Here is a 17,004-nt window from a genome sequence, read left to right on the forward strand (position 1 = left end):
AAAAACACTTAATTCCACCATAGTCCAAGTCCTAATGCAATATTAAAAATGCTAACTAAAATGTCATAAAAATGCAACAAAATGTTACGTAAGTACAAACAATTAGCTAGGTCTAAAGGTATGAAATATAACTCTTTTCAAGAGTTATCAGTGACCTTTACTTCGAATTGTACACAATGTGGCCACATGACCATGTTCTTGAGCCACACGACTTGAGCTCTATCATACAGCTATATGACCCCTATTTTCAAAATTTTCAAAATTTTTTATAATTTTCTATTTTGTTTCAAATTAGTTATTGATTATTCCCAAACTATTTTTAAAGCCTTGTAAGCTCGATTTAAGGTTCATAAATGTAATTATGTTATGAATGAGTAAAATAGTTTAATTTTACAGGTATACGTATTCAAATGTTTATGAACTTATCACGTGAAATACTAACTTATTGCTTATTTTGTGGAGATGTACACGAATAAGTAAGGATGTCAAGAATATATCATTTTGTGTTTTTGAGTACAAATACCTAAATTGTTATAATGATAAGGTATGTTAAGTTGAAATTTCATATGAACTTACTAAGTTATTATAAGTTTACTTTGTTTCATTTCCTATTTTCCATTTGACGTTTTGCGGAACTAGACAGTCAGATCAACTTCAAGACTCACACTATCAAGCTTCAGTCTCGGTAGATTTTGACTAAATATATTTTATTTTTGTGGCATGTATATAGGTTATTTTGGAACTATGTGGTGGATGTGGTAATGTGATTAAAATGGTCCTTATACAATATGTTTATAAATGTTATTTGGTATGTTGATGAATGAATGGCTTAAGCATGTTATTTTGATATGTTATCATCTTTGAAGCATGAGGAATTATGAAATGGTAATGTTTGGATGGATGGTTGTTTATTAGACAAGTGAGATACTTGGAATCATGTAAGTATGTAATGAAGTTGAGTTTTGGATAGGTTTTATATGTTATAAAGTTAAAGGTTTGCTTGAGACATATATATGGTTAAAATAGGTATGTGTTAATGCATATCTTAGGTTGTTAAAAAGGTAAGGCTTTTTTAATAATTCACGATAAAATGCATAATGGTATCACATGCTTATATGGTTGGTTGAAAGTTATAATTGAATCGAGATAGTTTTATAGTTGTTAAATGTTTTGGTAATGGTAATGTTTTGGCTGTGATGGTGCCAAAATGGCATATTTGTTAGGCACATAGGAATGATATTTTAAATTATATTTTTGGTATATTTTGGTGCATTTTGATTTTGTTTAATGAATAGTGCATGTATAACATATAAGAGATTGTGGTTTGTAACTTGTATTATAGAGTACCTATAGTGAACACGGTCTAACACACGACCGTGTGCCTCACATGGGCATCTGGCATGGTTGTGTGCTCTTAATGAAATGATAGGTGGAATTGTTACACGATCATAGTCTCTCACAAGGCCATGTAACTTTGCTTTACACGGCTTGAGCTCTTGTACATGGTTGGCTACACAACTTTGTGTTTCAACCCCACACGACCTCAACCTGTCACACGGCATGCCCACATGACCGTGTGACCCCTATTTTTCATTTTTGCCACACTTTTTTGAAATATTTCAAATTTGTCCCTATTTTGTTCTAAATTATTTTTAGAGCATTCGTAAGTTTGATTTAATCCCAATATTGTATGAATAACATGTTTTTGACTACATGGTTGATGATTCATGATCGTTTAGAGATATTTGAATTGATATAGCATGATTCTATTTTTTTATGTACTGTATATCCCGTAACCCTAATTCGATGATAAAGATAGATAAATCGAATTTTGTATTGAATATAAATTTTTCCGATCTTAATGTTTGTATGAATTGTATTAAAGAAAAGTAAACCAAACATACTAAGAAAGTATTCTTGAAATGATACACACTAATATATATAAACGTTTTGATGTTTCATATTTTAATGGAAAATATTTTTTACCTTTATTGATGATTTTCCACGATATCATTATATTCATTTGCTTAATAAATAATATTAACCAATAAATTTTCTTGAGATATACATTAATGAGGTTGAAAGACAATTAGATAGAAATGTGGAAATAGTAAGATTAGATAAAGGTGATGAATATTATGAGAAAGACATTTAATTGAGAGAATGTTCAAGTCTATATGTAAAATTCCTTGAAAGTTGTGACATATCTATACATACTATGCTCGGCACACCTAAGAAAATCGTGTTCTAGAAATGCATACTCGAACTTTATTAAGTGCATGTACTCAAAACTCATACATACATATTAAATAAGGTTCTTAGTAAGGTAGTACATAGAACTGGTTTCGAGTTGTGAATTGGAAGGAAACCCAACTTGAGACACCTACATATTTAAGGTTGTCAAGCAAAAACGATGATGCATAATATCGTACAATGAGTGGATATATTATTAGTTATCAAGAGAAATATAAAGGATATATGTTTCACATTTCAAACCATCGTCTAAGAACCATAGAAATTAGCAATACTAGATTCCTTGCAAATGATGAAGTTAATAAGAGTGCTTAGATATACAAGAAACTAGAGCAAAATCTTCTATAATTATAAATGTTCCTTTATCAACAACTATGATAAATGTTGTTCCAATAATAAATGAAGGTCCTAATAATGTTGCACAACATTTAAATGATAAAACATTCTTAGAAGAAATTAACTCATAGTGGTCGTTTATTCCTAATGATTATGTGATTTATTTGTAAGAATTAAATTTTGGTATTGGAATCAATGAAGTTTAGATTTCGTTTTCATAAGCCATAAATAATGATGAGTTTGGCAAACAGACAACACTATTAATATGGTTAAATTTTTTAGTTAAATTTGTTGGTGTGACAATTTAATTTTTTAAAATGTTCACTTTATAAAAAAAGAGAGAAGACTTTGTAATGGATTTAAATTTAACAAAGAATGTTAACAACATTGGCAATTCTTAAAATCCATGTCAACATTTTAATTATAATAAAGTAGTTAGACTAATGTCGTTATAAAAGTTGAGATAGTTAAACTAATGTCGTTATAAAAGTTGAGGTACCAAATTATATAGAATATATATTAAAGATCAAATTTGAACATAATATAGGTACCAAAACAGAAATTTGGTAATTGTTATATAATCTCAAAAAAGAAAAAGAAGTAAAGGGATCAGAATTGAAATTTATATAAAAAAAATTAGGTGCATATCATATAAAAAAGACAATACCTTATAAAAGTTGAGGAATCAAGTTACGTCAAAAACTAAAATATAGATATTAAGTCTCAAATATAAATATGTTATGGAAACTAAAATTGAAATTTAATTATTATATAATTCGTAAAAAAAATAAAAGATCAAAATTGAAATCCAATTAGGGCATTTTACCAAAAAAAACCTTTTTTTAAATTACCGAAATAGACCCATTATTTAATTATTTACCAGAATGGTCCATTTTTCAGCAAATCGCGTCCACATCAGCGCGATGTCAGGGGACGCACCAAGAAATCGCTACCACGTCAGCAACTCGCGCTGACGTGGTAGCGATTTCCTAAGCCACGTAGCGCGTTTCGGGGGATGCGATTTTACCGTTTTTCCCACATTAGGTTTTTTCAGCTTTTAGGGCTTAGGGTTCAGGCTTTTTAGGGTTTTTAGGTCTTGGAAAAAATAATTTTGAGTTGATGTTTCTAATCAAATATTATAAAATCGCTTCTAGCAGGATGCTATTTAAGAAGAATTTGTGAAATCGCGCCCTCGTGGACGCGATTTTGCTACAGTAGGTCATGGAAAAATAATTTTTTTGAAGTTTCTAAGCAAATAGTATAAAATCGCTTCTAGCAGGATGCTATTTGAGAAGAATTTGTAAAATCGTGCCCTCGTAGAGGCGCTTTTGCTACAGTCGGTCATGAAAGAAATAATTTTTTTGACGTTTCTGAGCAAATAGTATAAAATTGCTTCTAGCAGGATGCTATTTGAGAAGAATTTGTGAAAATCACGCCCTCGTGGACGCGCTTTTGCTACAGTAGCATGTTTGGGCTGAGGCTATAAATTAGGCAGAAAATGTTCTCAGAATGCATAAGTCACAGCAGAAACAATTTAGAGAGGCTAAGAAGGTTAGAGTTTCAAATATGAGTGAACGTATTAGTGCTGTTATTTACTACGATGGTGAGGTTTGCCACACCGAGAATGGTGTTGTTTTTTTGTCGGAGAATACGGTGCGACTGGTTTTTAACCAGAACATAGATTTGACAGAACTTCGTAAAAGAATTAGGCGTAAAATTTTCAGAACGACGCCAATGAAAGTTCTGTCTATCACGTATCGATTTTGTTCTATTCTTGATCTGGTGACATATGACTCATTCGACATAAAAGGTGTTCATAGCTTAGAGGCAATGCTGCAGACTCATCTTGCTAGTGGAGCACCTTATATTGAGTTATATGTACAATTTACATCGCCAACTGATGTACTTGCGACCGGTGTTCGAGATGTATACACGACCCCTGGCCGACACTCGGTTAGCTGGTTACAAAATACGGAACAACCCATGTTCGGTAGTGGTGTCGTATGCACATCCCCCGCAAGACACTCTGTCGGTGGATGGGACATGTACGTCGGTGGCTCGACATTTGATGCTGGAAATACGTACTGGTAAACGGCATCAAGTTCTAGTGGGTGGCAATCTACATCCAATTGGGGACGTTATCAAATACCCAGAAGAAGGGATGACGTACTCCCTACGACGTCAACCGGTGAGGGGACCTTGTACGCTGCAGATGATTGTGGGTTAAAAGATGACTCCGATGTGGATCCACCTCGAGAGCCCGGGCCGGATAGTGTAGAAGTTGGCTTATTTTCTGAACCGGAGCCTATTCTAACAGAACCCTAAAGATGCTGAAAGGAGTTCAGATGAAGAAGAAAATCCACGATTCAGAGCATACTCACCTCCAGCCCACATGCATAATGTCGATCTGTCTGCAGATGATGCGTTAGAGTTTCCAGATCTACCACACTGGTTGCGTGATCGTACAAGTTCGGGGGGTAGATTCCGGTGAATTTGAAGTTGGTAATCAGTTTACCAACAAGGATAGTTTTATTGGTGCTTTGAAACAACATAGCATCAAAAATGGCGTTAACTACCACGTCGTTAAATCCAAATCTGATAAGTTTGAGGCGAAGTGTGCGGTCCAAGACGGCACATGTTCATGGAAAATCTACGCCTCGTTAAGGAAAATGACAGGGTTGTGGGAGATTAAAAAGTACAAAGGTCCACATACATGTACTGCAGGTATAGTATTGACGGTTTCTGAATACTACTTTTATTATGCAATGTTGCATTATTTAATGTACTTGGTTTATAGGTGTTTCACAAGATCATCCCAAGATGGATTCAACTATGTTAGTTATCTTGATACTGCCCAGGGTAAAAGAAGATCCCAGGACTTTAGTGCCGGTGTTAATTGCCAATATCTGTAGCCAAATGGGGTACACGCCCTCTTACCGCAAGGCTTGGATAGCTAAGCAAAAGGTGTTGGAGAAGATGCACAGTGGGTGGGACGCCTCATATAATGAAATATGGCAGTTGTGTCAGGTGCTAGAGAGATACGTCCTAGGTGCCATCACAGACCTTGAAACGGAACATGCGTACTACAACGGCCGATTGCTACGTGGATGCCAAGTGTTCAAACGCCTGTTTTGGACCTTTAAGCAATGCCGAGACGTATTTCCATACTGCAAGCAGTTGGTACAAATTGACGGTACCTTTATGTTCGGTAGGTATACTCATCGGCTATTGCTTGCAGTGGCACAGGATGACGGTGGGAGAATTCTTCCAATTGCATTTGCAATAACACCGGGGGAGTCGTCTGATGACTGGGATTTCTTTCTCTCTAGGTTAAGGAGGCATGTGTGCCCCTAACCTGATATCTGTGTTATTTCAGATTGGGGCACCGGTATACTAGCTATATTTGATCGACAGGGAAGCTTATGGCAGCACACACACAATAAATATTGCCTAAGACACGTTGCTTCGAACTACTACAGGCAATATCCATCTAAGAGCGAACGACGACAAGTGACCAACATGGGTATTTAGTCTATATATGTGTTATTTCGTTTGTCAATTTGAATTAGTTTTATTGGTAGAAGTGGTATAAATTATTCGCTATGATCTTATATTGGCAGGGTATGAAATAAATAAAGATCGTTTTCACGAGATGTTGGCAATTTTACGTTCAATTAACGGAGAAGGGGCGGACTACCTTTGTAACATACGTTTCGAACAGTGGGCACAATCATACGACGACGGCCTACGATATGGCCATATGACGTCGAACCTAGCTGAATGCATCAATTCTGTTCTTAAAGGAACGCGCCATCTACCGATAACATCAGCTGTGTGAAAGACATAATTTTGTTTGGCGGCGCTATTTCCAAAGCGAGCAGCAAGTTATGTAGGCCAGATGCAAGGAGGACATGTATGGTGCAGTAAGGTAGTTCAAGAAATTAACAAGGCCAAGGCGAGGGAAACACCATGCACATAGTGTGTCACGATCGAGATAATTTATGGTTTCGCATGACAGAGTTTGACAGACCGCACCAAGGTGTTGTTGGCGGGCAATATCGTGTACACTTACGAAATAGGACTTGTGACTGTGGGATGTTTGATGCACTTCGTTATCCATGCACGCATGTTATTGCAACTTGTCAGAATCTCCGTCTGGATCCGATGAGTTATGTGGACGAAGTGTACAAATTAGAAAACATGTACAACGTCTGGAGACACGTTTTCCCACCGGTCCCAGATGAACATAAGTGACCGCCCGTATCTCTTGCTCCTTTTAAGTTGTTACCGGATAGAGAATTACGTCGCAAACCAAAGGGTCGACCTTGCTCGACTAGAATACGTAACAATATGGATATCCGAGAAACATCCAGTCAAACAAAGTTGTGCAGATGGTGTAGGAATCCAGGCCATACAAGTCGATCATGCCCTAATCGCAATAGTTGAATGTAATTGTAAAAAAATTAAGTTTGTGAAATTATTAATTGATAAATTGTATTAATGGTTAGTAAAAATTATCAAATTATATAAAATTATTAATTTTTAGTACCAGTCAAAACATTTTTCTAAATCTAACATTATGTGAATGTAAAATTAGTAATTGATAAATTGTATTAATGATTAGTAAAATTATCAAATTATATAAAATTATTAATTGTCAGTACCAGGAAAAAACATTTTTCCAAATCTAACATTATGTGAAAGTAAAATTATTAATTTAGTTTAGGGTTTTTAATTAAATTAGGTTAGGGTTTTTAATTTAATTAGATTAGGGTTTTTAAGTTAAGGGGGTCAGGGTTTTTAAGTTTAGGGTTTAAAGTTTTTAATTTAATTAGGTTAGGGTTTTTAATTTAATTAGGTTAGTGTTTTTAAATTAATTAGGTTAGGGTTTTTAATTTAATTAAGTTAGGGTTTTTAAGTTTAGGGTTTTTAAGTTTAGGGTTTTAATTAAATTAGGTTAGGGTTTTTAAGTTTAGGGTTTAGAGTTTTTAATTAAATTAGGTTAGGGTTTTTAATTTAATTAGGTTAGGGTTTTTAATTTAATTAGGTTAGGGTTTTTAAGTTAAGGGGGTTAGGGTTTTTAAGTTTAGGGTTTAAGGTTTTTAATTAAATTAGGTTAGGGTTTTTAAGTTTAGGGTTTAAGGGTTTTAATTAAATTAGGTTAGGGTTTTTAAGTTTAGAGTTTAGGGTTTTTAAGTTAATCAGGTTAGTGTTTTTAAGTTAAGGGGGCTAGGGTTTTTAAGTTTAGGGTTTAGGGTTTTTAATTAAATTAGGTTAGGGTTTTTAATTTAAGGGTATTAATGGTTAGTAGAATTCTCAAATAATATAAAAAATTTCTATTTTATTACATCAAATAAACTTCTATTTTATTACATCAAATAATATCAAAATATTCAAAATATTTGTACAAATAAATTTAAATACGGCAATCAATGTCTATGCCCGGGGAATTTAGTGCCACATGGCGGCCGTCGACGGTTACGCGCTGGATTCCTTATTTCTCTAGCTTCCGGCAGCAGTTGTTGTTCCTCCGGTGGGGATTCTGGTTCTTTCTATACGGCATCTGGTTGTCGGACTTGGGACAATGATCCACGTTCAAAGAATAGTGTATGTGAAGGTGTTTGCATCATGAACGGCGACGGTGTTCGAAACCCATACGTTGGTAGGGATTGGTAAAAAGGAGAGCTCCCCGACAGCCCCTCTTGTGATCCCTCGTGCGCCGCTGGCCTATACATCGGCGGTCCACTCGGCGTAACAGGAAATGGAGCTGAACCGGGCATTTGGCTCCAACCTGCCATAGGACTCGAAAAATGATACATATAAGGGTTAGGATACATATAAGGGCTAGGAAACGCACCTGGCATCATCTGAAAAGGCGGTTACGTGGGTATTATCGATTGAACTGTTGCGTCGGGTGACTGTGTCGGTGCTATCGTTGGGCCTGGTGATTGCATGGCTGCTGATGATGAGCCGGGTGAATGTCTGGGCCTCGTTGAGGAGCTGCCTTCGTCGTCTTGTCGTCTTGGATTTAGAGGCTCGCGCCTTTTCCTTTCGACACGTATTTGCCGTTGCCTCTCCTCTAGCGTTAGTAAATACGGCTTGCCATGGATCCTAAACCATGGCATGTATTCTGGAACACACGCTAACTCCGGAACGATGATTGGTTTCCGAGTAGGTATATATTCATATCGATCTTCCCACATTTCCATGTACTCAGACCAGTATCTCGTCCAATTCGTATTCAATTGCCGAAGGTCGACTTTGTGTTGATCGTTAAACACCTCAGGATCCACAGGAATCGATTGTCTACATCCAAACTGTCGTAGCACTCTGTCTGTCTGGTGCGGCTCCACGGTTGCGTAGTTGATCAACACGACTTTCACGTGCCAAGCTTGTGGATTTTGTAAGAACTCTTCTGGGATTACTGCCCGAATTGCCGGATCCTCGTATGGTGTCCATTGAAACTATATGAACATGATAGAAATATTAGTTATATACATAATACTAAATACTAAATACTAAATATCAATCGACTAGCGAATGTATGGAAATATCGATTTTATTTAAAACTTACTTGTGCTTCCGACCGTTGGTCCAATAGAAGTCATATATCTTCAAGAGAGGACGATAATCGAGCATGACTTGCCGGATGGTTCCACCTAATTAAATAAATTTTTAGCATACTTTTATTTTTAAAAATCTACATAATAATTGTAAAATCTAATATAAAATTTACCTCGTTATGAGTGGGAATATATATGGGTGGTCCACTCGATGACGTAGAAATAGAAAGCGAAACCGTGCCCACGACTGCAGTAGTGACAGGCAACCTCCGATTTTTGCTCTCCTCGGTCGCGTCGCCCCGCACATCTCCCGATATAACGTTGCCAAGACGGCAGACCCCCAATTTAATTCACAGGTTGCTCTAAAATCAACGAGTTTCAGCAGCCATCTTAGATGTACGTGGCTCCGTGACGTGTCGGGCATCAGATAACCTCCAATTAATTGAAGAATGTATGCCCGAGCATATCGGATTCTTTCAATTTCAGTTGAATCTTTATCCGGATCATGGAATGTGTCACGTAACCAGCCCATCTCGATCTTACCTCCTTCCATTTTCTCCGGAATAGCGCCCAAAAGCTCGTAGCACACCGCCCCCAATCGCTAGATTAGGCAGACTCGGTGACTGGGCTCCCGTCCACCGGCAATCCTAATTGCAGACTGACATCTTCTAGAGTGATAGTGCACTCTCCACATGGAAGATGAAATGTGTGTGTCTCGGGTCTCCACCTCTCGATCAACGCACTGATTAGTTTCGGGTCCACCTTGCATCCCCGGCCTACCGTCGCCACGTGCCAAAAACTCGCTTCCCGCAGGTAGTTCTCTACCAACGGTGATGGAGGAGCATGCATATTCCGGATATTGCATTCCAATATTCGATCTACAGACTTTTATAACAAATAAAAAATTAATAATTATCTAAAAATGCATAAATAAAAAATTCTTAAATAATATTTAAAAATTAAAATTAATACTTACCATTTTCATTTGTTTCACCGATATGTGATGCTTATCAAGACGAGTTAATTCTCCGGCCATTGCTAAATTCGTACAAATTTTTACGGTTTAAAAAAAATTTAAAAAATATTTTTAAAATTATTTAAAAAAAGAGAGTTAAGAGAAACTTAAGAGGAACTTAAGAGAATTTTTTAAGGAAATTGGGAGGAAATTGAGAGGAAATTTGAGAGAGGATTAGTTTGTGAAAAAAAAAGGGGTGGGGGTATTTATAGTTTTTTTTTTACCGTTGGGGGGGCAACGGTCAAATTTTTGACCATTGGAGCACTGTTCACGCGCGGGTCAAGTCGCGTCCACGTCAGCGCGCTTTGCTGACGTCTAGGATGCGATTTGTTGCCATGTCAGCAACTCGCGCTGACGTGGACACGATTTCCTGACGCGTCCCCTGACATCGCGCTGACGTGGATGCGATTTGTCGGAAAATGGACCATTCTGATAAATAATTAAATAATGGGCCCATTTCGGTAATTTTTTAAAAAAATGACTTTTTTTGGTAAAATGCCCATCCAATTATTACCTTATATGTATATATTGAAAAAAAAATCTGTATTGGTGTCACCTAAGAATGACCTAAGTCTTCCTTTTATTATAGATATTCATATACATGTTTTTATTTATTTATCACTTTTTATTCATTCAAAATACTATATACTCGTATAAATTTTGACATGCTTTCGTATTTGCATTCTATTCATTTTTTTTATGCTAATTAATTTTCCATATTATATCTGTGATGCATAATTTTAAAGAATTATTTGTATGTCCATATTCGTGATATTATTTTTGTTCAAAGTTTTCATCTTAATAAATTATTTTTATATATTTTAATGCTTTTTTACATTTGTATCATGCTCATTATACCGTATATCAATTCATCTTTTTTTTTTGTATTGCCTATTATAAGGGTTTAATTTAGAGAAAAATTAGTGTGTTGACAATATATTTGTGTCTTATCTTATTTCAGTACTCCATATTTTTACATAAATTTTCATAATGATTCAATCTTGAGAGAATTTTTTATTTCTTCATAATAGGTATTAATTTTTGTTCTTAAAGTGTTATAAATTAATATAGAATTTTATATATACATAACGATTTTTTTTATATTGATTACGACACACTCAATAATTTATGTATTCATGTCATTTTTCTTTGTATATTGCATTTAATTTTTTTTTATTTTTTATTGATATCATATCTAAAATTTATCTTATATATGTATATAAATTGAATAAATTATTTCATTTTAATAAATATTGTCAACATTAGTTTTATATTTTTAATATATCTATTTGTACATTAATAAATCAAAACATATACAATAATAATATTATTAACTAGTCACTAGTGTAGTTGCAAAAGACTTACATTTTTATCAGGGTGTATTAAAAACAAAAGATTATATATATACATGCAAGGAAGGTGAGTAATTGCCATTACCAAAGCTTACACTCAACCTTAAGGTATAGAATTTTTAATCACTTCCTCTTTGAAGTTAAAACTAGTAATTGAAAAACAATTCATACTATTATCACATACCATGGTGTAGAATTGTTGTTGAACGACCAGCTCCAGTGCTATTTTTTCGAGCTCGTAAAGATTGGGCTACATCTAAAATCGAGTATGAATAGAAACCATTTTACATAAATCTTATTTTCTCTCACATTGAATAATTGGCTTCTTCATTGGTTGAGAAATTAAAAGATTGGACCAGCTGCAAGGATCTCCTCAGTTAACTTCTTGTCCTCTCCAATCTTATATTCCGTGAAGGTCTCAAAGTTATTCTTGAACAGGCCAGCTAATTTCAACAACGTGTTCTTGTATGCCTCCTTGTCAGCCCACTGCCATCCATGAAACCAGTTCCATTAAAAATTTTGACTAAAGTTCAAGTAACCTACTCGGAAAACAGCTTGGCCAACACTAGCTTACAGCGTTTTCTGGACGCAGGATTTCTTTAGGCACTCCCTCAATCTCATTGGGGATCTCTAAACCGAACACCTCAGTTTTCTCGTAAGTTGCTTTCAAGAGGCTACCAGAGTGAATGGCATTGATGATTTTCCGAGTGTACGGTAACTTTATACGGTTTCCAGACCCATAGCTGCCGAAAAAAGAAACCAATATTCATTGATGGATTCAACTTATCCAAGGAAAAAAAAAAACCAAAGTTAAAAATGTTACTATTGGAAAAATGATTATCAATGGTCAGCATTTACCTTCCACCACACCAGCCAGTGTTGACAAGCCATCCTGTTGCCCCATGCTTCTGCATTTTCTCAGCAAGCATGGCTGCATACGTGGTTGGATGCAACATGAGAAATGCCGCACCAAAACAAGCTGAGAATGTTGCTGTTGGCTCCTTAATACCATCTACGGTTCCAGCCACCTATATGGATCATCAACCAAGTTCAGTCCAATGATGCAAGGACATGGAAAGCAAGTTTAAGGTAGGACATAGAAAATGTACCAGAGCAGTGTAGCCACTAATGAAATGGTACATGGTTTGTGCCAGACTTAGCTTGCTCACAGGTGGAAGAACACCAAAGGCGTCGCATGCCAAAAGAATGACGTTCTTAGGGTGCGGACCGAAGCATGGTATCTTGGCATTTGGAATGAATTCGATGGGGTAAGCGGCACGAGTGTTCTCTGCAAAGAGAGAAAATAATATTAAAGGTTAACATGTCTAAGAATGATTAATTTCCAGCATATTACCTATCTTCCATGCCATCCTGAATTCATGGCTATCTAGATAAGTTATTGAGTCAAGGTACTTGTGATGAATACAAGACTCCTAGATTGTTTGACAATGTATATTACCTGTAACTGATTTGTCGGTATAATCCACTTCTCTTGTATGTTCATCAAATACAACGTTTTCCAACACTGCAGAAACAAAGGGAGGGGGGGAGGGGTAAAAAGATCAAGCCGAGAACTATGATGGTAGTCCAGGTTAAATGATCCAAGAACAAAGAAGACAGAGTTTCACCAGTGCCAAACTTAATGGCATTCCAGATATCAGGTTCCTTCTCCTTTGAAAGATCAATGCACTTGGCATAGCAACCACCTTCGATGTTCGATACACAATCGTCACTCCAACAGTGCTCGTCGTCTCCAATCAGAAACCTATTGTGATCAGTCGACAGTGTAGTCTTCCCGGTACCTGTTAGGAAAATTATTGAAGAAACAGAACTTATCAGTAACAATGCAAAACTAAGGTAATAAAAAAAGGAAATAAATGCATGTAAGGCTTCAAAGAACAAAGTAAGAGGGAACATATCTGTTTGTGGACTAGCACAACGGTGGCGACCTTTCGATCAGATGATACTATACCTGAGAGTCCAAAGAAGAGAGCAACATCTCCATCTTTCCCCATATTGCAACCAGAATGTAAAGATAGGATATGACGCTTAGGCATGAGATAATGCATGAGACTGAAAAGACCCTTCTTCATTTCCCCGGCGTATTGGGTGCCGAGGATGACCATTTCCTTCCTATTAAGATTAATGTCTATGCTAGTGGAGGATGTCATGTAGTGTGTGTAACGATTACATGGGAACTGTCCAGCATTGTATATAGTGAAGTCCGGTGTACCGAAATTCTCGAGCTCTTCTGGAGTGGGTCGGATACACCTGCAACCCACCCAATTATCCAATTGTAACCTAAGCTTTACCATATGTCTCCATGGAAATTCTATATGGATGATAAAACTCAACACATGATACAATACAATATTAACATTATATCATTACAAGGATATAGAAGCTTCATCAATATTAAATTGCTATTGTTTTACTTACATATTGTGCATGAACAATGAATGATAGGCTCTACAAGAGACAATTCTGACTTTGATTCTGTTCTTTGGATCCCAGTTCAGGAATTGATCATTCACAAAAACCTGGAAAATCATTTTTTTTTAAATTTAATATAGGAGAAATAAACAGAACTCCCAGCATACTAAATAAATAAAAGGAAAAGTTCACCTTGTCTAGAGAATTCAAGTAATCCACAGCTCTTTCTCTGTTTACCATGAAGGTATGCTCGTCCATTTCAATGTTGGGTGAGCCCCTGTCCTCCCATTTATTAGTTTCTACTATCATTCACCATCCACAAAGATTTAAATTACAGTTGTAGACGTATTGCGTTATATTTATTGCGATTGCAAACTTATTACATTTAACAAAATAACAATGGTGTAATTTAAATTCGTGTTTTCAAAATAGAAATAAAATAGGATTATATTGACTTACTTTCCCCACCAAAGCTCATCTTGGGTGGTGTCATCGATAACAACTCTCTTATCTCTGGGAGACCGCCCGGTCTTGGCTCCTGACAGGGTGGCTAATGCACCCGTGGATGTAAGGAAAGATCCTTTCTCATATTTTAAGGCCTGCTCATACAACTCTGCACCAATACAGCCAATGATGATGGAGTAGAAAAGGGTTTTAATGAGGAATGGTTATGTTTATATTATACCTCCAGGAGAGAGGTTGTAGAGGACATGGGTGAATTTGAGAGAACTGTCACTGACACTGATGACTGGTGCCTCTATATGGTGGTGGTGGTGCGCCACATGCGAAACCGCCTGATACTTCCCGCCTCCTGGGTCACCTCTTATCACCTTTGGCCCCGTCCCTCTAGTCAGTGACGCCAAAGATGCACTGTAAAAAGGCAAATGAAAAAAAAAAAAACACTAGTTAAAATTAGGAAAAGCAAAAAAGAAAAGGATTTTGAATAAAATGCACACATATTTTAAACAAAGTGAGACTCAAAGCGGTGCATGGTGCAGGTGCACCTGATGGACTGGAGTTGCTGTCTCTGGCGTTCATCCTCAGACAAGTTAGCGAAGGCACCGGCGGTCCCTTGGAGAGGCGTGTTAGGCGCAGATCTCTTCCTCTGTAAAGAGTGAAGCTCTTCAATCGTCTGTGCCTTAACGGTTCCAGCACTATCATTGGGTATCCCCTTTGCCTTCTCCGTCAGTATACTCTTCAATGGAGTCCTTGGCGACGTAACGCCCGTTCCGTTTGCTGCCATTTCTTCTTTCTGAAACATCACGATAAATTGGAAAACAACTATAAACTTTTTTTTTCTTATTTTGTACAATTATCCACAATAATCTCCCTAGTTTATATAGTCAAGAAACAACAACGTTGTTTTAGCCGATTTTGATGTTGTTTTTAAAAGAAAGAAACCCGAGAAGACAAGACTCTGTCTTGATATGAAGTGTTGAATATTTCTGTCTTTTTTCTTTATCAACACTGCCCGTAAAAAACTGTAACCACTCGGACTTAGCCCAATCCAACCCTGCTTTGTCTCTAAAAAAATATGAAGGTAATATCCGTACCAGTGTTGGTCATGAATAAAAGAAAGAGAAAAAGATTAACTTAGTTAAGCCTGTTTCTTATTCTCCGAAGAGGTGAAAAGATCCGTTTTAGTTTACATTTCATTAATAACTGAGCGGTCAGGTTGTAGAATAGGAAACAGGAAATGACCAGAAAGAATCTGGATTGGCAGTCAAATGACCCACTTCTGATTTACATGGCTGTACCCACCAACCTGAAAATAGATCTCTACCAGCACTTTTCCAATTTCAGTAAAATCAAGCTCCCCAGTTGGGAATTTCTGTATAAGAGCACTCCAATCACCTCTCAAAAATGCAAATCAGATAGCCAAAAGACCAACTCCCAAAAGTAGATAAAATGTTTCTTTAAGGGATGGCATGGATCAATTAAATCAAATGATTATTATTATTATTATTAATAATTTCGTTATAAATTTCGATCATATCTTTCTCAATCCATAAATAGGATTTATAACAATACTCGCATTCATAATTAAAATTGAATTTAACTAGACTCCTTTATTATATATTTAGTATTCTCAAATAAAAATATATTATAATAAAATTTTATATTATTTCTATATGTATATGCCATAATCTAAAGCGGAAAGAAAGAGAGGAATAAAGATACAAGGTACGTGATTTTCCGAAGGTTAAAAAGCTTTTTAAAATTCAAAATTTTAGTTTTAAAATTTTTAATTAGTGAATGTTCCATCTTATAGAAACATTGTGCTTATTCGTATTTTTTTTTTAATAATGGTTGATTTCACAAAGAGTCACATAAGCCATTTTTCATGTATTATAACTAGATTTTTTTTTGAGATTTAGAAAGTAATTAGTTTGTATATTGGTGTGATGTATAAATTTATTATGTATATAAATTATTTAGAATATAATATATTTGTAATATTCTGAATATATGACATGATTGAAGGTTGTGAAATAAATTTATTAAGATCAAACACTTAAAATATACAAATATAAAATTATTTAAACACTCGTTTGGCTTGGATTCAAACCAACCCAATTTTATTAAAAGGTTGAACACTATGTTGTGAAGAAATAAAATTTGTTTTATAGAATTATAAAAAAAAACTTATAATAAACAAAAATAAAATAAATGATAGCATTGGATTGTAACTACTAACAAATTCAAGTACTAAATTTCCTAGTGATATATTCATTATTTTTCCTGAAAGATAAAATAAAAATATAATAAGAAATATATAAATATTTGTACTGTCTTACATATCCATTTAGTAGGTGTGAGGAAGTCTTTTTCTTTGTACTTTTTAATTAGACTCCATTCTGGATGGTTGATGACCTTGGTAAAGAAGATTTCTAGTATGTTTTAGAATAATTTTTTAAATATATTTTAGTCATTATTTTAATTAATCCATTGAATAATTTATTGTTTTTTAAAAAATTCACCTAAAATATCCATTTTTTTCTTGTGAAAATTTTAGCAAAAAGTTAAAATAATTTATGTACTTAAAAATTAG

General features: G+C 35.3%; 1 protein-coding gene across 1 annotated transcript; it reads right to left on the reverse strand.

The window, feature by feature from the left end:
- Positions 1-11,570: 11,570 nt before the first annotated feature.
- LOC107913366 (phosphoenolpyruvate carboxykinase (ATP) 1) lies at positions 11,571-15,549 on the reverse strand. The gene is made up of 12 exons (XM_016841926.2): positions 14,957-15,549; positions 14,638-14,822; positions 14,412-14,565; positions 14,145-14,229; positions 13,959-14,059; positions 13,492-13,790; positions 13,148-13,321; positions 12,979-13,044; positions 12,629-12,807; positions 12,378-12,547; positions 12,094-12,262; positions 11,571-12,005 (listed from the first exon to the last, which is right to left on the reverse strand). Exons 1-12 carry the CDS (start codon positions 15,211-15,213, stop codon positions 11,862-11,864), a joined length of 1,983 nt encoding a protein of 660 aa, XP_016697415.1. The 5' UTR covers positions 15,214-15,549; the 3' UTR covers positions 11,571-11,861.
- Positions 15,550-17,004: the final 1,455 nt, after the last annotated feature.

Source organism: Gossypium hirsutum, chromosome D11 (genome assembly GCF_007990345.1).
Source record: "Gossypium hirsutum isolate 1008001.06 chromosome D11, Gossypium_hirsutum_v2.1, whole genome shotgun sequence".
Classification (NCBI taxonomy): domain Eukaryota; kingdom Viridiplantae; phylum Streptophyta; class Magnoliopsida; order Malvales; family Malvaceae; genus Gossypium; species Gossypium hirsutum.